At 39.9% G+C, this 27997-nt stretch overlaps 1 protein-coding gene and 1 long non-coding RNA gene across 2 annotated transcripts in view; one reads left to right on the forward strand and one right to left on the reverse strand.

Moving 5' to 3' along the window:
- The window catches only part of LOC131226952 (chromatin structure-remodeling complex protein SYD-like), a 126368-nt gene extending 99080 nt beyond the window's left edge, over window positions 1-27288 (forward strand). Inside the window, exons 22-29 of the mRNA XM_058222644.1 lie at window positions 6318-6487; window positions 6616-6694; window positions 7123-7197; window positions 21295-21392; window positions 22054-22161; window positions 22312-22369; window positions 22819-23028; window positions 23505-27288. Coding sequence (XP_058078627.1) covers window positions 6318-6487; window positions 6616-6694; window positions 7123-7197; window positions 21295-21392; window positions 22054-22161; window positions 22312-22369; window positions 22819-23028; window positions 23505-26789 — 4083 coding nt within the window. The 3' untranslated portion in view covers window positions 26790-27288. The remainder of the gene's footprint in view (window positions 1-6317; window positions 6488-6615; window positions 6695-7122; window positions 7198-21294; window positions 21393-22053; window positions 22162-22311; window positions 22370-22818; window positions 23029-23504) is intronic.
- Window positions 416-1670, reverse strand: LOC131227084 (uncharacterized). The gene is made up of 3 exons (XR_009162058.1): window positions 1434-1670; window positions 1176-1306; window positions 416-1055 (listed from the first exon to the last, which is right to left on the reverse strand). It is a non-coding gene; the product is annotated as an uncharacterized LOC131227084 (long non-coding RNA).
- Window positions 27289-27997: the final 709 nt, after the last annotated feature.

A 27997-nucleotide genomic window follows, 5' to 3' on the forward strand; every position in this document is an offset into this window, starting at 1 on the left:
ATGTTGTCAAATAGCATATGCGATCCTGTGCGATTGCATATGCGTGTGCATATATGCAATCGCACAATCGCCTATTATTTTTTTTCCGCATTTTTTCAAAATTTTTTTAAAAAAAATCAGAAAAAATTCAAAAAAAAAATCAGAAAAATCAAAATAAATTATTATATGTCATTGGGACATGAAATACATTTAATTTAAGTAAAAAAAGTAAAACCAACCAATTACATACATATGATAATGATACATCATACATTTACAATTTACAAATTACAATATAGTTAACTTCTTAAATCTTAACAATTAACATTTTAGTTGCATTTAACAAACAAATATCAAATATCAAATATCCATATTCAACGAATCAACATTCAACACTACATGTACATGATAGTTGATACAATACATAATAATAATATATCAAGTTATCAACAATCAACAACATCAACATCAACACACTTAGACTTATGAGACAAGCATTAAACAAAATTAAGAAGTTATGTATTTATTATTTATCTAATCAATAATCATTAATCATATACATTGATCTAGCATCCATTGTGGTCCACCACCATCATCATCATCATTCGAGTCATCTCCTTCTTCCACATACACTTCTTCTTCCGTTTCTTCATCATCTGTACATACTAATACTTCATTAACATCCAATGGTGGATGATCTTCAATTTGATCATCATTATCACATTTTCCTTCTTCAATCTCCTCAATCTCATCAACGGGTTGACGGCTGCTACTCGCCCCTTGGCTGCCCCCCGTCCTTCACCATCGAGTGGTACTACTACCTTCACCAGGTGTCAATCCATATGCGGCATCTTCAACTTGTGCCCATGTCAGATCCTCTCCAACAAATATTGGGTCCTCTGTTCTCTACGAGCCACTCGTTATCTGCATCCAACTCATCTAAGCAGATAAGGTCAAAGAAGCCGGGCTTTTCTTTCCTACTTTGGAATCGTTCTCGCAATTTTTGATTATATTGAACGAAAACCAAGTCGTTGAGCTTTTTTTTGCTCAAGGCGATTCCTTTTCTTGGTATGAATCTGCAAGAAAGAAAGTGCAACATTTAACATTAGCTATTTAGGTAATTAATTTACCTTAGGCCACTAAAAAATTAAAGTTTATAAAAAAAACAAAACAATTACTAAACAGTCTAAACTTACCGCCTCGAACGTGCTCCAATTGCGCTCGCAACCACTGGCAGAACACGTGAGTCTAAGAATCTTCATAGCTAGCTTCTTTAGAGCTAGATCCTTCCTGTTCGGGTCCACTCCATCGGCAGCCTACCAGTTAGCTGAGAAAAACAGTTTAAGTATAGGTTAAGAGTCTTAGTCTCTTAGAGACACTTTGTAGAAAAACTTTTTGTAAGAGTTCAGTACACAGTTGACAGTACACTAACATTCATTCATAGAAGTACTTACTGGGTAATTTCATTGTCCGATGTCTTATTACGATATCTCTTGAGAATGTCCCTTCACTTTTTGTGTAGAAGTCCACCAAAGTTGAGATCTTGTCCTGTTCTCCTCTATCTGGAATCATTCTTTACAAGACATCAATAAATCCAACCATATGCATAGTTAGTGCTTCTGCTGGATCAGCAGAAGCAAATAAACAGGCTGTGTTAAGGATGTAAGCAGCCGAATACAATGGGGATGACATTTGGCTAGCCTATAATCACGGTCTTTATAGTTAAAATGGTCCATGATCTTATTTTTCGCCCTCTCCATCGCATCATATATGTAGCCCATTGCGGGCTTCTCATACCTATCCACCAATCGCAACACAGTGATTAAGGGCTTGGATGATTTTAGTGCCTTTACCACTTGAGTCCAAAAACTTTAAGAAAGAATTGTTTGTTGAACCTGTTTCCCTTCAGCCTTCTTTGACTAAGGCCCACTTGTAAAATCGGCCGACATTACAAAGTTTCTAAGTTCTGATTTCTTTGCATGTAGCCTTTGTAGTATTAAAAAGGCTATAGTGAAACGGGTGACTGCTGGACGTAGCACGTTACCCCAATGTGTTTTCTCATTCGACTGAGAAAAAGGGCGTATTTGTATAAAAAGACCGTGATTCTTTTAGTTCTTGTAATCAAATTTATAAATAATCTACCTATATTTTCTAACATAAGATCAATACAATGGGCTGCACAGGGGGTCCAAAATAAATATCGCATCTTCTCCATAAGAAGACGACCAACCATTACATACGAGGCTGCGTTATCTGTAATTACTTGTACAACGTAGTCCTCACTTATTTCTTCAACTACACTATCTAGTAAGTTAAACAAATATTCTCCTGTGTGTGAATGACCCGACGCATCCATTGACTTCAAGAACATTGTCCCAGCTGGACAATTTACCAAAAAGTTAATGAGAGACCGACCGGATCTATCGGTCCATCCATTGGCCATTAGCGAACAACCATATATTTTCCATGATTCCCTATATTCAGCTATGAAGGATTGTGTATATTCAACTTCATTTTTTAGGCATGTCTCCCTCATTTCATGATATGAAGGAGGTTTAAGCCTAGGTCCAAATTGACCTATAGCCTCAATCATTACTTTGAAGCTTTTCGATTTAACGGCATTGAAAGCAACGGCGGTTTGGTAAAACCACTAAGCAATATATTGAATTGTGATTTTCCTATCTTTTTGTTTATACCGGTTCTCTAAAGTTGATTGAGCCGGCCCTTTCCCTCTACCTCTTTGGTCGACCACATCCTCGGGGTGTGGTCTACACCATCTATTTATGGGCCCATGCCCCCGGGATCTTTTCAATGGTTGTACTTGTGGTCTAGACCGGCCTGTCAAAGTAGGGGGAGTGGGACTAACTTCATCTACACTAACTACATTTATATCTTCATATGCATCTTGTTCCATATATTCCTCCTGACGTATGGCACTATCGCATTTCTTTCTTGATTGTTTTTCCATATACTCCACGATCTCCCTTCGGATTTTTGGTGTAATTTTGTTGCATGCTTTTGCATTTGACCCCGGTAAATATGTAAGGTGTTGCTTGTGCCTTGCAATGCCACCGGAACTCACAAACCCACATAACTCACATACTATGTGAGTCTTTTCGGTAGCACTACGGTAGTGCCCATACTTCCAACCTGGGTCATTCGACTTGGGCTTCAAAGAGGAAGATTGGGAAGAAGACATTATGATGGTGGATGGTGGTGTGTGTATTAGCACTAAAAAGTAACTAGCTAGCTACTAACTAGAAACTAGAAAGTAAACTACAAATAAAAAGAAAACTAAAGTAAATTAAGAGACTAAGAAGTAAGAAAGAAGTAGATCTAAGAGAGTAAGTAAGAGTAAAGAGTAAAGAGCCTAAAGAGATGGGACTTGGGAGAGAGAGAGAGAGAGAGAGAGAGAGAGAGAGATTTACACACAAATAAAAGTAAAATTACAAATGTAACAAATCTAAAAGAGGTTCCCAACTTCCAACTTTCAACTTCCAAATTCGACTCTAAGTTGTCTACTTGTCTTCTCTTCACCTTTGCCCCTTCGCTTGAGTATTGATCTTGAAATCTTGTTGTAACTTGTTAGTTGTAACTTGTAACAACTAACAACTAACAATTAACAAAGTAACAAATCAATTAACAAACAAAATATTTAAAAAAATAATAATAAAATAAAAATTGATAGAAAGAAGTTGTTAGAAACTTAGAACTTAGAAAACTTAGTGGATGGAGATTGGAGAGGACTAGAGGAGTGAGGAGTCTCTTGACTCTTGAATCTCGATTCTTGAATATGGATGGTAATGGTATGATGTATGATGTATGATGTATCTTGGATTCTTGATTCTTGTACCCTTCCTTGATTCTTGATTCTTGAAAGTTGAAAGAAAAGAAAAGAAATATGGAAATGGAATATGGATGGAGAGGAGTGGATGTAGAATGTAGATTGTAAAGTGCGTAGAAGTTAGAATTAGAAATATGTAAGAGAGGATGTAGTAAGAGAAATAGAGAATAGAGAGAGAGTTTGAGCTTTTTTTTGCATGTAGGAATGCTTAGAATACATATTGATAGAGTAAAAATCTGGATTTAAAATAATAATAATAATAATAATAAAGGTCAAAAAAGGTCAGAAATCTGACCGTTGGCCATTATGCGATCGCATATGCAGTATGCAATCGCATACATCGCATATGCTGGCACATGTGGCATATGCGATCGCATATGCCACTGCCGCAAATGAGATCAGCCCACATATATTCGCATATGCGACTGCACATGACAACATTGTTCTTGACACTTCTGGTCCTATCTAGGCCCACCAAAAGTTGCCACTTTTCTTTGGATCCTTGCCAAGGGAAGAACTCTTTCAGTTCACAATCTGCAGCATAGAGGGCTGATCCTCTAAAACATTTGCATCCTTTGTTTCAACAGTTTTGAGTCTATCAGCCACCGTTTTCTCCATTCCCCTTTGCTTGAGATGTCTGGACCTCAATCCTGTACAAATTCCAAGTCCATTGGGTGATGCCCAACTTAGTGACCAGTATGCTCTTTGCTTGGCACACTTGCAGCATCAGTGATGGGCAAGGAGAGAAATAATCGATGTGTCCGTGACATCTCTGCTTTCTTCGCCTTGGTAGCTTGCTTGGTGTCCTGCGATATCACGGACTGTGAATCTGCTCTTTTCACCCATCACCCCCGCTGACCCTGCTGCTGTTGCTACTGATCCTTGCTGATACCTCATCAGTTGGATCAGCTTTGGGTGTTTGGTCTGTTTCTCTTTCAGTTTCGGGGTTCAGTTTCGAGTTGTATAGCCTCTTTTAGGTGTTTTCCCTTTCTGTTGCTGTGCTTTAGGGTTGTTTAGCTTCGCTTTAGGTTTTCGATTTTTGCTTTTTCCCGTTTTGCTGCTTTTGTTTCTGTTTCTGGGCTGCTTTTGCCCCTTAATAGAAGCATCAATCTTCAAAACAATATTGTTAAAAATCAACCAAGGACGTGTGTAGTACTGTTTGAAATATAATATGTTAGAATCAATTGGGTCACTTAAAATGCTGTAGATTCATTGACTCGAAGAAAAAGAGGACTAAGAAGCCTTACCCCTGTTTTTTTCTTTTTTTTTTCAATTAAAAGTATATGCTGTTGGCCAAGCTGGTTGGCGTACTATGTCTTGGATTGCATGGTGAGATGGCTGGTCTGGGTTTTGGTTTCCTAGCAATGGTTCTTTTACAGCAGAGTCTGTTATAGGCGTATCTTAGCCTGTGTTTCATGCCAATTAATCACTATAGCTAAAATTTCATATGAGTAACGAATGATCTCAATCACACATGAAAGTTGTCAGGCATATTGTAGCTTCTTATGTAACAATACAAAAATGTATAACAAATATGAGTGCAGGGGATTGGTTGCTACGGTTATTACTTGCTATCTAATTGATGGTAAGTTGTAAAAGCCAATTAACATATAGTTCTACACCATTATTCCTTTTGTGCACTTTAAAATGTGTTGAGAGATGAAATAGGGTCAGAGAAACAGCGTGAATAAAATGTCATCAATGATGAGAAACATATCTTCTTGAAGTTCCTGTTTCCATTTGTTAGCTCCCTTGATTAGAAACTCATCTGGGACAATTCTAGAAAACCAGATCGTTGTATGGTTTTATCATCATCATCGTCATCATCAACATCTAAGCCTTTTTGGTCTTAACAGTAACAATTTTATTGAAAGAAAGCCAAAACCAGCCCAAAGAAATACAATCCTCAAGGGAGCCTAACAATTCATAAGCTTCTGACTGACATCTCCGGTCAAAATTGCCCCCCTAATCCCTAACATCCACCCTGACCCTCCTAAAAACCTCCAGTGCTTCCCTACTAATGTTCCGGAGACAACGATGATTCCATTCCCCCCATAACTCCCAAAAACATACCAAAAGAACCACCCTCCAACATCCTTTGCCTTTCTTGGCCAATGCCCCCTCCCTCTCAGCATCATAGCCCTATCCTAACTAATTGGGCTCAGCTACACGAATCCTGTGCCACCATTCCACTCTATCAGGGGCCATTTCCCCAATGAAACTATAGGCCATCAAGTCCTTACTACCTCCAACCACGTTCTTTTGGTCCTTTCCCTTTCCCTTTTAGAGCTTTCAACTTGAATCCGACATTATAAATCTTATGAGTCTTTGTTAGAGCTAGCCAACGTCAAAAGGCTTGTTAGAGATGCTGTTCTTGACTTCTTGTATGCAACGTCTCTCTATCTCATCAGCTATTCTTGTTGAATCAAGCTAAGCAACCATTTTCAATGCTTTGAAGAATCAGCTAGGTTGATCTGGGATAATTATGCTGCAGGTGCTTCTCTTCTCCACAATGACTAGACTGCTCGATATTATGGAGGAATATCTTACCTGGAAACGTTACAAGTACCTTCGTTTGGATGGACATACTTCAGGAAATGAACGTGGTGCCCTTATTGAAGAATTCAATCGGCCAGATTCTCCTACTTTTATTTTTCTGCTCAGGTAAATTTGTGTGTTTTCTATAGCTTTCACACATTGAAAGAAAATAAGGCACCTATTTCATTTATCTGGTCGACAGACACTTGGTGTAATATAAAAAGTTATACTATCTTCTCTGCATGTGATGGTAGTATTCGGGCTGGCGGTGTTGGAGTGAATCTACAAGCTGCTGATACAGTCATCATATTTGACACTGACTGGAATCCACAGGTAATTTAAAAAATAATGTCCTTTTAGGGTTCTAATTCTGCACGACTTGTTGCACACTTGTTCTCATGGAGACATGGCAGAGATGTACTAATTTGGAACACTCGTCTATTGGCCCTAAGCATATATTGGGCATGGCCCAAAAAATCAGTCAGGTTATCTTAACCTCTTGATTTGAGATATAAAGCAGTAAGCTCCCATTTTCTTGGCCCTGTTTGGTCAAGCACTTTGTATTTTATGATATTTCTGATTTTTTAGGTCGTGGCCATATGCAGTGTGGTCCACCATAGAAGTCTACAGATCATGCTCCACTTGTCCTATTGGGACTCGTGCATTCTAATGCTTGCAATTGGCAACCCTCGGGTCTGTGAGTCAGTTTGCATGCATTTTGAGTTCATTATTAAGCTTGTTGCTTCTGGGTGCTAATTCAGGTGGATCTGCAAGCGCAAGCGAGGGCTCACAGGATTGGTCAAAAGAAGGATGTGCTTGTTCTTCGATTAGAGACGGTGGATTTTACACTCTTTACTTCAATTACTTGTCCGCTATATATGCTGCCACTATATTTTTTTTTTCTTGGCTATGTTTCTTATAAAGCCTGTTTGGATTGGGGGTATACTAGGGCAATGCAATGGAAAGCAAAATTATGACATAAGTGGATGGTAAACTGACATCAGCATTAGGGGAAGCAAACCCTTTGCACTTGTTCGTTTTTGCTATTGAAAAGTCCTGGAAAATGCTTTTCCTTTTCTTTAGAAAGTGTTTGGATTGCAGTCCACAAAGGGAAATCTCTTTTTCCTCCAATTTTGCCATTTAAAATGTCATATCATAGGAAAACACTTTTCCCATCATTTGACTTTTTCAAAAAAAAGAAGAAGTTTCTATTGCCTTGTTGAGGTGGAAAAGGCAAAGGCAGGCGGTTTGCCACCACTTCCTCTTATTCCCAGACAAGCAAAAGTGTCTTGTTCACATAAACTGAATGCTTCCCCTAGTTTTCCCCCAATCCAAACAGGCCCTTAGGAGAATCATGCCGGGTGATTTTTCATGCTAGAAACCTTTATTGCTTGCATATATCTTTTCCATGCACAGTACATAGGCTAAATTGTAGTGTGGGGCATGTCGGTATATGAGTGGTGTTTGGTAAACATGTATAATTGGGCTCCATGCTATTCCTTGCAGCCAACTGCTTGAGCATGACCTTTAATGTGTTGCGTGCTCAGCAGTCTCATCTTGCTCCTCATATGCTCTACACATCACCAGGCTCCTTTTTGGGTAGTGTCCAATAGTTATTCTAATGTGCAGAGATGAAGCCTTTGGGTAATCATCATTGGTGTGTTCCCTGCTCTTTTATGGACCTAACTACCTGAACACAACCTTTTCTTTATGTTGATGCTTCATGCTTAGTGGTTTGCCTTGACTGCCTCTCATGGCCCTACCTGTGGTTGCCTGTGCTTTGGGGTGTGCATTTAATAGTTGGGTGGTGGTCAATACATGGTGGGACTGTGTTGGCATGTGAGAGGTGTTTAATTGACCCTTGACATGGCCAGTTACAAGAGCTTGGGTGAAAGAGGCATGGTGATGTCTGGTGGGCAGCTGGTGATACAACTTTTGCAAATCTACCATTTAACAGCCAACCCTAATTTGCTGGACAAGGCTAAGATGAAGATGATGATGAACTGATGATCCATGGCCATCTTAGCAGCCAATGGATGGACTTCACCCTTCAGATATTTTCATTTATTTTATTATTTGATTCATTTAAATCTATCTTTTGCTTCCTATTTTCTGTGCATTTCTCTACTCATTTTTTTTTTCTTATTTTTTTGGAAATTGTGTTATTTTAGGATTTGCCATTTATTTTTTTGATGCACAAATTTATAGGCGGCTTGCTTATGTTTTCTTATTATCAAAGGTCAGATGTTCTTCATAAAATTCATATTTACTCAATATGTAGTATCAAATGCAAGTTCTGGAGTTCTCCATTATTAAGGGAAATTTTATAGGATGGCTATAAAACCAGCCATGCTTTATGGGAGGGAATGTTGGACAGTTAAGGAACAACATGTTCATAGGATGATTGTAGCTGAAATGAGAATGTTGAGATGGATGAGTGGCAAGACAAGTAAGGATAGAATTAGAAATGAATGCATTCAAGGGAATTTAGGAGTTCACCAATGGGTAATAAGATGAGGGGAAGTAGACTTAAATGGTTTGGTCATGTCATGTGTAACGGAGACCAAGAACTAAGCGTACAAGTTGAAGGCTCTAAAAGGACAAAGGGAAGGTCCAAAAGGACGTAGGTGGAGTTAGAAAAGACTCGATGACCTATGGTCTAACTAAAGTTATGGCCCTTGATAGAGTGGAATGGCAGAAAAGGATTCATGTAGTTGACCCCAATTAGTTGGGATAAGGCTTAGATAATTATGATGATGGTGGTGGTGGTGAAATTGATCCACGATGAACAAAATCTTGGACATGCTTGCTTTGTCAATCCAATTCATTTCTCTCAGGGGGGGTGGGGGGTGGGGGTGGTGGGGAGCAAAAGAAAAATTAAAAAATCCAAAAAATATGGAAAAAAAAATCCCAAGTATTTTAAAGGTTCCAAATATGTATTTTTTATTTTATTTTATTTTTTTTAACATGTTTATGATAGTGTAACGGTCCACCATTTGGCAGAAATGTTGTCTTGGCTTGTTTGATGTTTTTTTGAACTTGACAGGCTTTGATTGATGCCAAAATTCCTAAAATTAATTTTCCAAATATCTAATATCAATGATCAGATTATTTTAGCATGAATGTGATCTTAATGATGAGATAATTAATTATTTATATTTATATAACCATGGACAATGTGTCAAAAGATTCAGAACATAAGTGATAAGTCATAAAATAATGCCACTTAAAAGGTTTAAAGCTCAATGTACAAAAATATTACAAGTGTACAATTTATACACACCAATTGTATTTGTGTCACCACTCTAGTCAATCACCATCGGGATGAAAATCGTGCTACTTGTGGTTGGTTGACTTCCACATCCTCGTCATCATCCAGTTGTTGTTGTGGTCCTTGCGGAATAGGTGTTGCATATCAATAATAACCAAAGCCGAAAGGAAATATCATGTCAATGAAGCCCAAGGATGTGTAATCTCGGTCCTAATTAGGCATTTGCTATGTCAACTTCGAGTAAGAATATCCACTAGTGTTAGACGAAGACCCATAGCCATAGTCATAGTCACCAGGCCAACCGCCATAGTTGTGCTTGTATTGCAACTACCCCTGCTACCTGTACTATGCTCATACTCATATTGCATAGAGTGAGATTACAAATAACTCGGCTTTGGATCCGGATATGTGTGCCCCCATATCAACCTACTCCAAATGGATCAAAGCGATGACCAGGAGTAGTCCAACATGAAAGTGGCTCAACAAGTCCGTATATTGTCCATAGTCATATCCGTTTCCATATTTGTAAGCAATCTATTGTCCTGGATCTCCCACTGCTCCGTGTCCTAAAGCATCACTAGTACCAACCTCCCCATGATGCTCTCCCCTAGCTGGTCATATTGTGACTCGGTATGTTTGTAAGTTCGGCCTCATTTACTCTGTCGATCCTCATCAACATCAGGATTTGTTGCCAGTTGTACTCCCGTGTGCTAAGCAATACTAGAGGCAAATGCATCATCATCATCATCGTCGTCGCCGTCATGATCATCTGTCTCAGTTTAGTTGCTCTTGTTAGTACACCTTTCATTGGGTTAAATTAATCCTCTAGGTCCAAGACAGTTGCATGCCCCTTCCTATCCTGCACGTATCATCGGGTCGTGCACCTCGACTTCTTCATGTTGCATTCCATAATCTCTGCTTCACATTGTAGTGCATGTAGACGACCCGATCCAAAGTCTTGGCCAGCAATCTATTCTTATTCTTAGAGTAGATGTGTTCGAAACAACTTCAATTTTCTCTCAACTTGAGGAAGAAGTTATCTGGCTCAAAATTTTCACCACAATTGTCTTGCGCAATTGTCTTGAGAGCCTTTGCACTTTCTCCAAAATGCATTCACCAATCAACTGTACAACAGGAGGAAAAGAATTTGTTATACGTGACTAATAAAATAATTTCTACAGTTAATAATACTAATAATTAATAAAACATTAGTTTCTTATCCGAAGGAGTTTAAGAGATTGCCATTTATGCTAGAGCATTGGAGAAGCTACCCTAGCAAAGTAATTATACTTCCAACTATGGGCAACACCAAAACATTATATTGTTTTAATTACCAAAATAAATAAATTAAACACCAGTAAGTTAAGACTTGATACTCCATTTGATGCCCTTATATACCTATTTAAGTTGTGCTCTAATACTTTATTATGTTCTTCAGCCTAACACGAACCTTATCATCCTTAACAGATGAAACTACTTATCTGTATCTCGGGTTTAGATAGCATCCTACAATACAAAGATGAAAACAAAGACTTTAATGATTACACGATAAAAATAATTGACTATAACAACAAGTTCATACTAACTAAGAGTTTAGCTACCACATGAAGATCGTGGTGAAGTTGGTTTGTCCAACGTGTTTCAATCTTCTAGTAATCTATATAATGTGTACAATCATGCGAATGGCTAGCTTCACTTTATCCATAACATCATAAAGGAAACCTGTCCTGTCGGATTCTATAAGACGAAGGACTTCCATTAGCGGTTTGATGGGGACATCATGCACACACGCACGCCCCCCCTACGCACGTACGCAAGGAGGGCCTCACATTGATCTGGATCGATGACAACGTCCAGGGAGGGCATCCTAGTTAGAGGACTGCGTTTTGGTTCGTTGGAGTGGACCCGATAACCATGTGAATCCCACCATGGGTTCTCATAATCGTGACCCACTATTCTAATTAATCTAGTACTTTGGGTTTTGCTTCATGGACGGTTTATATTGCTTTTATTAGTTAATTATTTTTTATTACTTCGTCGCCAAGTAATAGATTGCACACATGGCGCGAGTTTTTGGGGTATATGGTTTTATTATAAATAGGCACCCCTTGTAGTCTTTTTTTTTCATCGAAGATTAATAAAATTTCTGCGTTTTTCTGCTCTAAATTTCTGAGTTGTGGAGATTCAATTGGGTGTGAAACCCTCCCTTCCTCAAAGGGCTGATTACCGCGGTGCGAAGCCACACCTATCCTGATTCGCCTCCATCTTCTTCCATCCATATTTCTCCTCCTACAATCATCTATACTTCAAATCCATCATCTATTACAGCTGTTTTTCTCTCTATAGCAGATTTCCAGAATATGGCCCTGCAAGAGGGCTGAAACATCGACGGAGCACCACGCACAAACCGTGCATCGGATTGAGCTGATATTTGGGGGGTTTGAAGTCCACCCCTAGCTGACCAGGGCTAAGCTGGCCTTTTTCTGAATCGTGGGCCCCACACACGTGTGGCCGGGATCACACGCACATGCGTCTGGGCCATTGCTGCTGTCCACATGTGTGGTACTTCTCTGGTTCATCTCTTTCCTCTCTTTCACTCCTCTTTCACCCAAAATTCCTAAACCCAACCCTAAATGATTCAAATTCCCAATTTTCTGCCCTTTCTTCAACCTTAGGGTTCCCCTAATTGAAATTTCTGGATCCCTTGGATTGGGGGAATTATTTCTGTGCATGTGTGGATGAATTTACCCTTCTTTGATTCTTGTTTGGTCTATAATTTTGATTGATCCGGCCCTAGCATGTGTAGGCCTGGATCCGCATAAGATTCCCCTTGATTAAGTGTTTGAACTTTCGTGTGGGATGTGGAATTTTGTGTAATTGTTTCTGAGCTAGTGTGATCCAAAGCCTGAAAATCTTGCACATCATATTTGAATTTCATGTCCTGCATCACGGTTCCATCATCCTAAGGATGTTTACAACCTTCTTCTAATATTTGTTGTCCTTGATGATCGCTATAACTTCAACCAGTGTACATGATATCTTTTGTCCATGTCTTGTGTTGAGTCGCTTCTGGGAAGCAAATATCTTACTCAACTCTCCTGAAGGTTGATACAAGCTTTCAAGGGCTAAAAAGTTTGTCGCAAATCTAGTCGCCGGAGGCCTAAGTAGCTCTCTCCCGTTCTTGAACTTCCTCAATATGGCGATTAGTTAGTTATGGTTGTAGAGGAATATTGTCACTTCCAACCAATTTTGCGATACTCTTTTTCTTTCCAATATCTTTCAATATAAGATCGATGCAATGTGCGGCACATGGTGGTGAGAATAAATCTCATATCTTTGCCATAAACATTCTTCCTATAGGTTGTATGTTGCTTCACTATCAATTACAATCTATATGACATTAACCTTTCCAATCTCATCCACCATCTAATCTACGAGGTTGAAAATATAATCAACATTTATATTGCTTTTAATGCATCGATTGATTTATGGAACATTGTTCAGTATACCGTGAAATTGATCATGCTATGTTTGGTTGGGTCAATCCAACAATCGCACATAATAGTGCATTTTCTTGTTTGCCATATGTGTTTAAGAATGGCCACATATGCCTTCACATCTTGATACTCTGCATTTATCCATTTTCTTATAATCTCTTTAGTTATGTGTGCCTTCACTACTTCGCCTACCTTTACTGTTACATCAATCACCACTTGCCAGTAGGGGGAGTTGACAAAATTTGGAGCTCTGTTTCCATGCATGAATAGCTTGGTTACTACCCTATAAGCTTCTCCATTTTAGTTTTAGTCCACATTTGTTTTATCTTCTTTTGTTTTGTTGTCTTTTTTCTGAATAGAATCAAATCACACGAGGGTCTCTCGTCCCCCACCACATCCACATCATCACAGCTCCTGAAGTGTCTTATCCGTCGAAGGCACGCTGTAATCCACCAAATATACCCTACTCCCATCCCCAACCCCACTTCCAGTTTCACTCCCAAACCCGCTACAACTCCTCCCACTCCCACTCTCCCCTACATGACATAAAGACGCATCCCCCTAAACATGCGCTAATGCTTATCATCTTCGCAAGTGGTGTGCATGCTCTCTCCTAGCCATCATGATCTCTCGATCTAAATGCTCACTGGATTCAACATCCTGGTGCTTTCCAACGCTTATATAATTTGGACCAAGCACCCCGTGTTAGGCCGCATCTTCTGATACACGTTAGCTCTTTTGCCCTTTGACGTTCCAAACTTTGTTGCATCATCTGCATTACCTCTATAACCTTCCCGAAGTAGAGGTTCTCGAGCTACTTCCCGAAGTAGACAAGTCCCTTTCGGATTACCAAAAGGGTAGATACAAAAATGTGACTACCAAGTTCAAATCCTCTATTGTCCCCAAAAGGCTTACCCATTATGGATTTACAAATATGTCCATGTTCTTGGGTAACCTTAGTTTTCCCTGATAAGAAGACATCATTCCACGACTCCTTTGGATCTCGCTTCGAGCGGTTAAGCCTTTTGGGAGGAACCTTCTCTAATACTAATTGCCTACTTAAACTAATGTGTAAATTAATCTAAGCAAGGCAATTTAACTCTAAGGCTTCCAAGCCATTGGAGGGTCCAATCACATAAACTACAAAAGATGTGGCAATTAAGCAACCAGTCTATAAACATGATAATGTACATGTGCATGCGGGATGTGCTATCAACTCCTAGCACTCATCTAATCATGCATACATATAATTAAACATTCACCGCATAGGCATAATTAAACAAGTGCTCAAATAACAATCCCAACACAAGCATGTATAGTGGTTCGGTTGCCCTACTCCACTCTCGGCGAACGCACTGAACTCATGAGTGTATTAGATTTCACTATCAGAGGTTTTAAATCAGGTTCACCTTTAACCTTTATAATCCTACACAATGACCGACTTCCAAAGAGATTTTACGCGGTTTTTTATAGGCTCGCCACGAACATCGATCCTACACAAGAATCTGCTGATGTACACTTGCACTAGAGGCTCTCGCAAGAGACTTTAGTTGGTTTTCCATAAGCTAACCAACAACCTCGGTCTTAATCCAATGATCCACATTTACTCCCACCGGAGGCTCTCACAGGAGACTTTAGTTGGTTTTCCGTAAGCTAACCAACAACATCGGTCTTAATCTATGGACCTACGTTTACTCCCGTCGGAGACTCCCACGAAGACTAACATGTATGCACCCATGTCTGGTGGCCTACACAGGGACTTTGATTTAGGCCCTACACAAGAGCCAAGGTCCTACACAAGAACCTAGTCGACTTTGGCAATTCAAACTCTTACACCCAATCCTACAAAAGGAAGAAGTGTATACGGACTCTTACACATGACAACTTGTTGGATTGAATCCCTTTTGTAGAACCTTCTCGGGTTGCTTGATCGATGCTCTCTCGTGCTTTAATCAGCTTTCATTTGCTCCCCTGATCATGATGTCAATGCTTTACCAAGGCTTCAACTCCAAGATCAAACACCTTGTGATGCTCCGATGCGGTGACCAAGGTGATGAGAGGTTTGGTAGAATCTCCTACAACTAATAAGTTATAAAGCCTAGGGGATTCTAGTTAATGGACACTCTAAAGGTTGATAGACACATGAGTTTGCCAAGAGAAATGGTGTCTAAGCTCTAGAGAGGACTTGAGATCATGGTCTTCTTGTAGAGGAGCTTGGAATGCTCATTAGAGTGAAGAATCACCAAGAAGAGAACATGTATCTCATCCAGGGTGTCCTAAAACAGTTACGTATCGGCCGTAACGGCCGATACGTAACGATAACGGTGGTACCCGTTACGCGATACGAGGCCGTATCGGCCGAGTCCCTTTTTTGTACACGTAATGGCCGTTATGGGCGTAACGCCCGTTACTGACCCGTAACGGCTGTTACGAGCCTTGGAAAAAAAAAAAAAAAAATTAAAAAAACCTTACCTTTTTCCTTTCTTTTCCTCTTCTTCTTCTCTTTCTTCTTCTTCTTCTTCTTCTTCTTCTTCCTCTTCTCGCCCTGCTGCGGCTGTGGCTGCGGCCTCCTCCTCCTCCTCCTCCTCCTCCTCTCTCTCTCTCTCTCTCTCTCTCTCTCTCTGTTCTTTCCCTCTTTCCCTCCTTTTTCTTCTCTTCTTTCCCTCTTTTTTCTTTTCGGTTTTCCTCTCTCCTTTTTTTTTTTTTTTTGCAAGCGTAAGCTGCTGTAGGTACGTGTCACGCTGAGACGAGCGCTGACACTCCTCGAGCTCCGAGTTGTACGAACGGTTCAAAGGAGATCAAAGTTTTATGGGCTCCACAGTGATGTATTTATTATATCTACACCGTTCATCTATTTTTAAATATTATTTTAGAGCATTACCTAAAAAATGAATCGTATCCAAAGATCATCTGGACCACACCAAAAATAGCAGCGGAGATGATGATTTTCACAGTTAAACAATTCGTAGGCCCACCGTAACATTTATTTTCCATCCAATCTGTTCATAAGGTCAAAAAGACCTGAATGAAGAGGAAAAACAAATTTCATATTGATCTGAAAGTTCTGTGATCCCAAAAAAGTTTTCAATGGTAGACGTTCAATCCCCCACTGCTTTTTGCAGTGTGGTCCACTTGATAATTAGATCAGTATTATTTTTCGTGTCAAGCCTTAAGACGATCTCGTCAAATGAATGGACGGTTTAGATATAACACATTCATCATGGGTGGGGCCCAAAAAACTTTGACATGTGTGCTACACTTCACAATCCGAGTCCCGCCTAATTTGAGCCCTTAAAAAATTGTAAAAAAGACATATATTAACTTAAAATTTACCAATTAAATAATAAACTGCAATTGCTAACTCACAATGCCAAAATCAAATTATTTGAATAGTTTTAATTGTTATTTTGTATACTCTTATTTTTTAAAATAGGGCCTTTTGATTTTTTTCATGATTCACTATCCAATAAATGTCCACTTATACATAAGTGGGATAATGACAATAAATTGCATGAATTTGAGGCTAATTTGGGGCATAGATTGGTCCTCCAAGTCAGCCCGAAATTGGCAACGCCATCTACCTGAATTTAATTTCATTTTTTTAAAGAACTACTGGGAGAAAGATATTAAATTGTTAAGTATATAAATTAGATATTTAGAAAATTAAATATATACATTTTGTAGTCAAATTCAGGTTACCTGGTTCAAAAATTAATCAGACAGTCCGATACAGCTTCTCACCAAAGAGTGGACCGTTACACCACCATAAACATGTTCCAATTTATAAATGAATGCATATTTGGAATGCTTAGACTATTCCAAATTTAATACATATTTTTTTATATTTTTTTGGCAAAAAAATATTTTTACGCCGTTACGCCCCCTTATTGCCATTACGACCCCGTATCCGTATCGGTTTTGGAGGTCACCGTTACGCCAACCGATACTGATACAGGACACCTTGATCTCATCGTGATAGAGCCTAGGAGGTTTGGTAGAGCTTGGGATGTAGTAAGGTTTCTAAAATGCCAAAATTCATAATCTACACAAAGATCCGGTTGCTAGATTTATAGGAAAAAGGCTACAATGGATCTATAACGGCTAGTCTTCGGTTGCACTGAGTGTATGTTTGGTCGCACCGAATTGAGGTTTGGTTGAACCGAATTTAGACAAGAAAGCCATTGGACAGATTTGGGCACTTTTAGTTGCACCGAAGGTGGTCTTCGGTCGCACCGAAAGTGGTCCTCGGTGAGACCGAAGGTGGCACTCAGTTGCAACTAAATTACTCAGAATTCTGCCTCAACTTGCTGTCCTGTTTTAGCCATTTTCAGTCAGACCGAATGTGGGTTTGGTGGGACCGAATGTTGATAAAATTATGTAGTTTTCTAAGCAACACGGGACCTTTGAAGCCAATCTAAGGATGGTCAATTTAGGCTCATATAGCGTAAGGGATGATCAATAAAAGGTTTACGTATTGGGCTTAAGATCATCTAGAGGTCTGGGTTGTTTTGGGTCAAGGGTTAGGGTCACCAAGGCACCGCGTTTACTTGTTCTTTGCTCATTGATGCTCTACCTTCACTTGTCTTCAGTCTTCAGCTTCCAAGGGCTCAACCAACTACATGACACAATGACTCACGTGATTGATAAATAGGGTGCATAAAACAATGCACTAACACATCTGCATTACCTCTATTGACACATTATTGAACCTGCGACTTGGCTCTTTTGATGTGTCAAATGTTTTCTTAAGTCACATGATTCTCCCAATAATCACTTTTCCATAGTAGTTGCATTTCATGGAGTGTCTACCATCCCCCCTCTCACAATGTTGTCATCCAATATCCCCACTTCCTGGTTGGGTGTTATTTTCTCACTATAAACCCAAGACCAAAGTCTAAACAAAAATGAATCAAGCTCCTCATTTGTCCAAGATATAAACATTTAGGGGGCGTTTGGCATAGGGTATTAGATGGGATAGAATTGCATTTGGTCCCATGCAATTCCATCCAGCATTTGGAGAGGATGGGAAAGGTTGGGATTATGTGGGATGGAATTGCATTTAGTCCTGTGGAATTGCATTTGGTCCCATGCAGGATTTCCGTGGATTTTAAAATCCACTTCACATGTGGGCCCCACATTGATGCATGCATTTATCCATGCCGTCCATGCATATACACCGTTTACACATGACATTCCGATTATATATGTGTACAAGTGAACAACATCTGTTGTGAATTTGGTCCGTTGATTATAATTCCATTGTCCACCAAACATGATTTTGCTTAATCCGGTGTTTTCCCATTACAAAAAAATTATCCCAAACATGGGATTGGATGGCTACAATACCATGGTATTTCCAGACATGCAATCATTGTGCAATAATGATGTTAATCCCATCTAATACAATTCAATACCATTCAATTCCACGAACCAAACACACCCTTAATCATTATACATGTATTCCAAGTTCTAAATTCAAGATGAAAAAAAAAAAAAAAACAACAATTTATTCACATGTTTATTTACAATCACTATTCATTTGAAATAAAAATAAAATCAGAAAAAATTACAAATTTACATTAAAATGACCAATTTCGGGCATGAGTTTGTGTATCTAATGATCCTACATCCATTCCAACCATCCATAATCAATATTACACAGAAAAAAAAAAAAAAAAAAACCACATTTTTTGGAGATTTTTCTTAACAGATACTATTCAACTGAAAATAAAAAATTAAAAGATATTGCAAAATGGGATTAAAATGTCTAATCTAAGGCATGAATTTATATATCTATTCATTCTACATCTATTCCAACCATTTACAATCAATATTTAAGAAATAAAAAAACCTTTCCTAGGGATTTTCTTGATAGTAATTGTTCATTCGAAAATCATCTGAATTTTTTTTTATTTTTTTTTTAAGACAAAAAAATAGAAAAAGGAATTAAAATGACTAATCTAAGACATGAATGTGTATATCTTTTACAACAATTTACAATCAATATTAATATATATATATATATACACACACGGAAACGCTCACCTGCGAACCAGTTCGTACGTACTACGTACGAACTTTTTTGAGAACCCATCCTACGTGATGTGGATCCAAAATCTGAACCGTTCATGTGAAGCAGCACCTCGTGAAACCCCCCGGGCCCAAGTTTTACTTTGATCTAAAACTTAGATGGCCCATGAAAAATGAAAACATTTTCCTCCCTTGATTTGCATTTCTCTTTGCTATGGCCCAATAGAATTTTAGATCAGGGTGAAAATTTGTCACATGGGGTTTCATGGAATTCCGCATCACATGGACCATTCAGATTAGACACCCATGACACGTGTGCAAAAGTGCGCACGTGCGTAGGTGCGCAGGGGAGCATGACTCTATATATATATATATATATATATATATATATATATATATAAAGAGAGAGCAGGTGAAAATAAAAAAACAAAAAGTAGAAAATGAGATTGAAATGATTAATCTAAGGCATGAATTTGTACATCTCTTCGTCCTATATCTATTACAACTATTTACAATCAATATTAAACAAAAATAAATAAATTTTTTGGGATTTTTTCTTGATAGTAATTGTTCATCCGAAAATAAAAAATACAAAAAAAGAAAAAAGAAAAAAAAGAAAAAGATAATGGGATTAAAATTATTAGTCTAAGGAATGAATTTGTACATCTAGTCATCCCACATCTATTCCAACCATCTACAGTCAGTATTTTAAAAATAATAATAATAAAATAATTTTTAAAAAAAACATTGGGGGGTTTTTTATTGATAGTCACTGTCCATCCAAAAAAATTTAAAAAAAAAATTACTAACTTTTTTTTTTTCTTTAAAGGATTAAAATGACTAATCTAAGGCATGAAAGACATTTATTCATCATATATTTATTCCAACCATTTACAATCAATAATTAAAAATAATAATTTATATTTTTTGAGGTTTTTTCTTGATAGTCATTGTTCATAAAAAATAAATTAGCCAATTTAAAATTTTTTAAAAAAATTACAGAAAAAAAGCTACAAAATCAGATTAAAATGTCTAATCCAAGGCATGAGTTTGCACACCTATTCATCCTGCATTCGTTCCAGGAAGATTTTTTTTATATATAAATTGAATGTTACCTCTTTTTCCATTTTTTCCCCAAAATGGCGCAAGGAACTTTTGTTTATTCAAATCGCCTAAATTGAGTGTTTTGATCCACAGAGTGCACGAGGTATGTTGAAATTAGATTAGGATCACTTTAAGAACAATGAAAATTAAAGATAAATGGAAAAAGGAAGTGGAAATGGAGGCCATTTGGAACGGTTTTAAAGAAAAAATAGCTGTCTTTTGACTGTAACGGTCATTACGAGTGTTTTTCCTATGGGTTGGCAGTTAGGACCTTGAATCGTGTAACAAGCACCACTATTACCATTGCATAACAGCCGTTATGCAACCAATTCAGGACACCTTGGCTTTGAGCCTTAGCAGAAGTACATTTTGGTGATGCTTTCAAGCGTATACATGTGGGGCTCATGGTTTGGTGATCCAGACCATTGATCTAATGGATACTATCAAATTGGCAGCTCCTAGAAACACTCCCAAATTGGAAGCTCTTAACCTTTGTTTAGTGGTCTACAAATCGATGGTTAAGAAAAGAATACAACAATCAAATGGTTAGGATCTTCCAGTCTAGGAGATTTTTGGTGAATCCTCCATACACAATGAGGGCCAGCAGATCAGCAGTTTGGTGTCTAGATGTCTCTACTCTAGACATGGATCCCTGGGTGCCACATTTTGAAAGCATCAGCTAGCTATATGTGGGGGTTCAAGTCCCCATAATTTCTCCTTCCAAATTGTGTCTCTCTTGTATCCCATTAGATTTATATTATCCTTATCCGTCACTGTAAATCCTGGTTAAATATTAGCCCAAACCGAGTTGTCTTTCTTTCAATAGAAAATGAAATGATTCGCCCATTCTGACCCATGCCTGTCTGAATGAATGAAATACTTTTTTCCAACTGAATTCGATGTCTTCTATTCAGCTGCATTTGAACTATAGAAATGAACTACTGGATCTGAATCTTTTCTTGTGTTAAGATGATCTCTAAGAGTACAAAGTCTTGCTAAATCATTTTACATTTACTGATTGCTGTAATCAGGTGAGCTCTGTGGAGGAACAAGTTAGGGCTTCAGCTGAGCAAAAACTGGGACTTGCTAATCAGAGCATTACTGCTGGCTTTTTTGACAACAATACTAGGTAGATTGGGATTTGAAGGTTCTAACTCAAGAATTCTACTCCCTCAACATGTTCCCAAGTGGCATGTGCATGCCTGATCTGTGTTTTTGGTCTGGTGGGCCTGCTGTTATGTGCCGTGGCCCAAAACATCAGGCTGGTCCGGGTGTCTGGTGGGCCACACGTGTGAGGAAACTGGATGCCTAAAAAGAATTCAACAATGGTTCACATTTATTGTGCATTTCTGTCCCACCTAATGACTGGCCTGATTTCGGGCTGGAGCATGTGCACGGTCAGCCCGTCTACTCATACTGACAACTCTCCAATACATTGAAAATGCAGCTATAGTCTTGGTATTTTTAGAAAACTGGGCATTTTCAAAATATCACTGAAAGACTGATAATATAACAATAATGTATTGATGTTTTCTTGATAATTACACTATAAAATTCCTATTTACAATTTACATATATTTTGTATTTATTTATTTTTTATGTGAGATTATCTATCCCAAGAGAACCCACAAATTTTTAAAATATCTGGAGAAATTCCGTGCATAGTTGTTGAGAATGAGATTTGTCTCTACCCAGCCGATGAATGACCTTGACTCTTATGGTTTCCGCTCAAAAGAATTCCATTCTGTTGGACATTTGGTGAATGATTTCTACTGTATTTACTATTACAGTGCAGAAGATCGAAGGGAATATTTGGAGTCCCTCTTTAGGGAGTGTAAGAAAGAAGAAGCTACCCATGTTTTAGATGATTATGCTCTCAACGAACTCATAGCTCGCAGGTAGGTTTGATTTTAGGATTTTAATTATCTTTTATAGTTTTTGATTCTTACTGATATTTTATTGCAGTTACTGTATTTTCTGCAAGATATGGTTGTAGTTATCTATCATGCTTTCCTTTTTATTTCCTCATGTTTATTTTTTGATTGCAGTGGTTCAGAGATTGACATTTTTGAATCAATTGACAAACAAAGGCATCAAGAAGAGATGGTCTGTGTTTTGCTCCTATGCATGGAGCTCTGCTGATCCCAAACACACCTTTACATTCAGTTACTGGTTCCAACCTTGCACATGATTAGGGTATCATAGCTGTGCCTCAGGTGGATCCCACCATGTAAATGACCTTGTCCAAAAATCATGCTGGTCAACTCATCCAAGTGGGACATGCATGAATGGAAATGGTGGACATTTTTAAAAACAATTGCAGTGGTTCACATCCAACATACATGTGTGCTGTACCTGATCTGCGGACCATCCTGATTTTTGGGCCAGGTCATCTTGAAAGTGGGGCCCACCTGATGCACGGCATGAATATCCCTTACATCCGCTAGGTTTGGAAAATGTGTGTGGGCTTAGTAGAACTCTTTATACATGTGTATTGCTCTGCCAGTTTTGTTTTTCTGCTATTTAATAGAGAACTCATTTTACCAAAATTCCAGGAAGAATGGCAAAAGCTACTTGCACGACGCAACGATTGCTCAGAGCCACTACCGCCTGTGCCTCCTCGTCTTGTGACAGACGGCGACTTGGAGGCATTCTATCAAGCTATGCAGATACATGAAGCAGCCCATGCCATGGTAAAACAGAAAAGCGACTCGCTTGGGGGCCTTGATACCCAACATTATGGACGGGGTAAACGAACTAGAGAGGTTTGTCACCAAACTCTTATAGCAATGGAAGTGGTTTGCATGATGGGCAGCTTTACATGAAGTGCACTGTCCAGTTGACCATTAACTTGGCTCTATCAATCGTACATAGTTACCCATCTTTTGGTGGTCCAGATTGCTTGTATAGTGGGTCCCAATGCAGGCAGGATAACCCAGAAATCTTCCCCTGCCAGTGATCATAACTCTCTCGTTGGTTCCTCAGTAATTTGGGACCATTGTTTGTAGTTGTCCATTGTCATCAGATTGCTATGATTGTCTATGAGGGGAGGTATTAAGGCATGTGGCATGCCCCATCCCTTGATGGACATCTGATTGATGGCTTAGGGCACTGAAAGGTGGGCCCCACTTGTACCATTGCTGGATCAAACAAAACGTTGAAGAAAAGGAAAAGCAAATCCTCCCTGAGTATCTCATGATATCTAGTGTCACCATTGAAGGTCTTTTTACTTCTTTTGTAGGTACGCTCATATGAAGATCAATGGACGGAGGAAGAATTTGAAAAGCTTTGTCAAGTTGATTCTCCCGAATCCCCCAAAGCTAAGGATGATACTAAGGATTCATGTATGGCCAAAGATGCTGACGGGTCAAAGGTGGGAGATATAAAAATAAAAGTGGAACAGCTGCCATCCACAGATTCTTCACCATCCAAAGAGTTGCTACCACTTGCATGTGTAGAGCCGCTGCCTCTATCCATAGAGCCACCACCATCATTGATAGAGTCATCATCGCAATTGAAAGAGCTGACACAATCAATCATGGAGCCACAACAGCCATCCAAAGAGCCAGAACTGCCATCCAAGGAGCCACCACAGCCAGCAAAGGAGGCACTGCCCCCATCAAAAGAGCCACCACAGCCAACAAAGGAGGCACTGTCCCCATCAAAAGAGCCACCACAGCCAACAAAGGAGGCACTGCCCCCATCAAAAGAGCCACCACAGCCATCTATGGAGGCACCGCCCCCATCCAAAAGGTCCTTACCACGTTCATCCAAAGGGCCATCACCGCCATCCAAAGATGTGCAGCTTGTTTGCAATGAGCCAACTCCACCAACAAGACGGGGGCGGGGCAGGCCAAAAAGAGCAGCAACAGATGTCTCTCCATCCCCTATGAACCCATCCCCTATGATTGTTCCGGTGCCATCTGAAAGTGTTGGCACATCAGCAATGGGACCTCAAATACAAGAATTTCCTGTTTATATTATGGTCCCTATCTCGGATGCTTCCCTTTACATGCAAGGGCTGAGTGGAAACCCACAACATCAGTTAGCGGTAGGAACTGCCCCCGGTTCACTAGCAACTCTGGTTCCTGCCATGCCCTCACAAGTCATTGGACAAAGCCAAAAGACTCAAACTGCACAAGGAAAACCTCGGCGGCGGGCAACAAAACAGAAACCCCATGCAGCTGCTGTTGGTCCTGAAGCTAATTCCATTCCAAGTCTTCCAGTTTTGGGTTTTGCCCAAGATAGGGGAAGGTTGCTTGGGTCATCAGGAATACAGGTGCATGCGTTTACTCAGAATGAAGCCAATCCGATTTCGGGTCTCCAAAAAGCTGTTGATTTGGTTCCAGTCCAAGCTCCGAGTCCGTCTGTTGCTCAAGGGAAAGACCCGAGTATGTCACCTTTGCTGGAAAAAAGGGATCGTGAAACAGGAGGTCCAGTTTCTGTTACTACAGCTGCTGCTTCTGAGAGCACAGCTAAACCAAGCATCAACCCTACAAACATGACAGACCCGAAGAATCAGAATACTGCAAAGATTGGTTCAATGCAAGCTGGGAATGAGCACCAGATCAGCCAATCTCCCAATGTTACTGCTCCATTGGCCCAAGGGTTGATGGACAGGACCCTTCGAGTGGGCCCTGCCGACATGACACCCGACCAGAAGCAGAAATCTGCTGAAAAGCCTGAGTACTCTTCTGTCCAAAGCAGCCAGAAAGCAGTTGCCTTTGATACCTCGATGTCAGGTACGGCTACACAAATGGAACTTCACAGGGTCAAACCTGTTGAAGTTGCCACTCCCCAAGACAATCCACGTCTCAGCCATGCACCAGATAAGAGCTCCCTCGACGTGAAGAAAGTAGTATCGGTTGTAGCTCCGGTGCCTCCAATGAAGTCCCCTGCGGGAAAAGGCAAGAGCAATGTACCTGCCGGTGCAAGACGGGTGTCCAAAAGGAAAGCTTCAGTTGCAAATAATTCAGGACCTGCTTTCGAAACAGGTCAGGGCCAACAGCCACAAACTACCAGGCCAGCAGCAGGCATGGATCATGTTTTCATGGTGTCGAAGGAGCAGCAAGGGAACAATGGTAATCAACCACGAACTGCTGCAGCTGACTTGGGAGAAAAAAAGCCTGAAATTCAGCACCCTGATGTAATATCTGGCCAGAAGCCAGACGCAACTGTGCAGTCTGTACAGTCGATCCAAAGCAACAAAAAACCAGATGTGTTTGCAATGGGAGAGAATGCCATGAGTTTGGTGAGCAAGAACTATCCATCTGTTGAAAATGCTACACTCGGCAGCAAAGTTTGTCTCCCTGAAACACCACAGTCGCAACCCCTTCCAGCGAAGGGTGATGGATCTGCACCTGCTACTGGCTTATCTCAATCGTCAATTGGTGCATCGGCCGCTGCAGCACAAACACAAGTGGTTGGTGGTATAGCTGATGCTGTTGCTTTGACAAAGGTGCCGGTTCTGGAATCAAAAACATCAGGAACTAGAAATGCAACTGATGAATGTTTTGATATCCATGTCGCACCCAAAATGAGTAAAACCATCATTGAAGGAACCACTGTGCATCATTTTCCAAACCAACATGTAAAATCTGAAACCCTGTCATCTTCACGCATGGTGTCTCCTGTCTCCAAGTTGAAAAGTGGAAAGCGGGAAGGCCAATCTGCAAGGAAAAATGCATCTGGACCACCAAGCAAAGTTTCTAAATCTAACGTCCATGAAGATAGTACTTCTGTTAAGGCGGTTGGTACGGAGCCTAAAGAAGCTTCATTTGCGAGAAGTTGTGGGCTTGTAAACCCCACTAAAGTGGTCCCTGGTGCTACCACTAGCAATCCAACGGATCCAAGACGACTTAGCCAAGAGAAGCCACATGCAGAGGAAGATGCTTCCTACAAGAAAGCCATCTCTTCCGATGGGCCTTCAGTTTCTGCTGTTGAGATACCAGCGACAATGGAAATCAACACTCGAACCAACAAGCATTGTGTTTCAGAAGAACATACTATGAAATCTGCTCCAATTGGTGGTAATGATGGGCCAACTTGTCCAAAAGATGCCTTGAACAAGAATGGAAACCCAGTGGAGCCTGCAATGGTGGACCTCGCCTCGGTTGGCAGTCATCGCTCTACTAATCCAACCACAGAAGAGATTCCAACATCTGACCAACCTGCTGAAGTCCGGAATGCCGAATCAAGTGAAAATCAAACCACTTTGGAGAGAAAATCTGATGACCAATTGCTTAAAAACAGTAGGCAAGATAAGCCTGCCCATCAACGGGATGCGGAAGTGTCAGTTGCCCCCCCGAGTGAAAATGGTGCTGAGCTAAACCAAGATGTCTTGGTTCCAAAAACGAAGCAACATGCATTGGACAGGCTGGATAGTTCTTTTGTTAATGAAGTTGCAGGTGCAGGCCCTTCCAACACCCATGTAGCATCTGAGAATGCCGAGAATGCTGACAAAGCTGCCAGACAAAGGCCAAATGAAGATGACAGTCAAGATGCAGGTGCACCGAACCCTCAATGACTGGTAAGAAGGATCCAACGGGCATTCCTTTGGTTGGTGCTGAAGAACCTACAGGAATGCAGATCCATCTTCATCTCCATCATTGAAAGAGAGAAATGGGAAGGCTAGAAGAAACATCAAGTAACAAGCTGGAATTTGGTACTGGGATTGAAAACCCCCCATATTTCCCCAAACGGATCTGATGAGAGTTGCCCACAACCGTTTGTGCACGAAGGGGTACAAAAGTCAGAAGGACTCAAATGTATAAACAAGCGAGATGTTGCCATTGTTGCAATGGACCACCATGGAATGTCAATGCTGATGATCTATTTATCTTTTTGTAAAGGCAAGAATCATAAAATTCGTTGGTCGAACCTGCCACTCACTGTTCTTTTCTTTCTTTCTTTCTTTTTTTTTTTTTTCTTTTCTTTTTTTTTTTTTTTTTTTGTTGTTGTTATGGATGATCTCTGTCTCACAGATGTGGGCATGGAAGAATGCATTGATTGTGAAGTTTCTTCAATGTGTGCATTTTGTACAATTCTTGGGGTTGCTTGTGTGTCAATGATGAATGTTTCGTTCAAAAGCCGGAACAATTGGGCAAAAACTCACATCAGATTACAGGCATTGCCTCATTTACTTGGAGATTTGTTTACCTTCGGCATATGGGCGAAGTGTGTAGATATATTCACCTTCACGGATCAGCCGAGGAGCTCATATTTCGAGACCATGGTTCCTCAACGTGGTGACCCAACTCGAAACTCAAGAGTCAAGTTGACTCTGGGAAATTGCAAACTGTCTCTTGGAAACTCACTGACAAGAGAAAGACCTGCTATCTAGCCCGACTGCCTCAGTCATGACAAAACTTTGGGTTTATTTATTTATTTATTTATTTTTTTTTTAAAGTAATTTGTTCTACTAGATCCAACATATCAACTGCCAGAAGAATAATTTACATTTAGTTATCAGACCTTCGAGTTGACCTGATCTGAGTTGAGTTGATTTTTCAGGTCTTTGAAATGTGATCCAAACTGTCAGTTAGAACTGCCATCGAGAAACAACATCAGTGGATGTTCGAGGCAACTTGCATGGCTCGGATCATTCAATCAATCTGGTTTGTGGACGGTGTCCTGTCCAAGTGGGCCATTCTGATGGATGGTGTATCAATGAGCACTTTCAATAATGTCTTCTAAAGGTTTTAGTTGCTGGCAATCCCTCATTCCCTTATTTAC

Source organism: Magnolia sinica, chromosome 15 (assembly GCF_029962835.1).
Source record: "Magnolia sinica isolate HGM2019 chromosome 15, MsV1, whole genome shotgun sequence".
Taxonomy (NCBI): domain Eukaryota; kingdom Viridiplantae; phylum Streptophyta; class Magnoliopsida; order Magnoliales; family Magnoliaceae; genus Magnolia; species Magnolia sinica.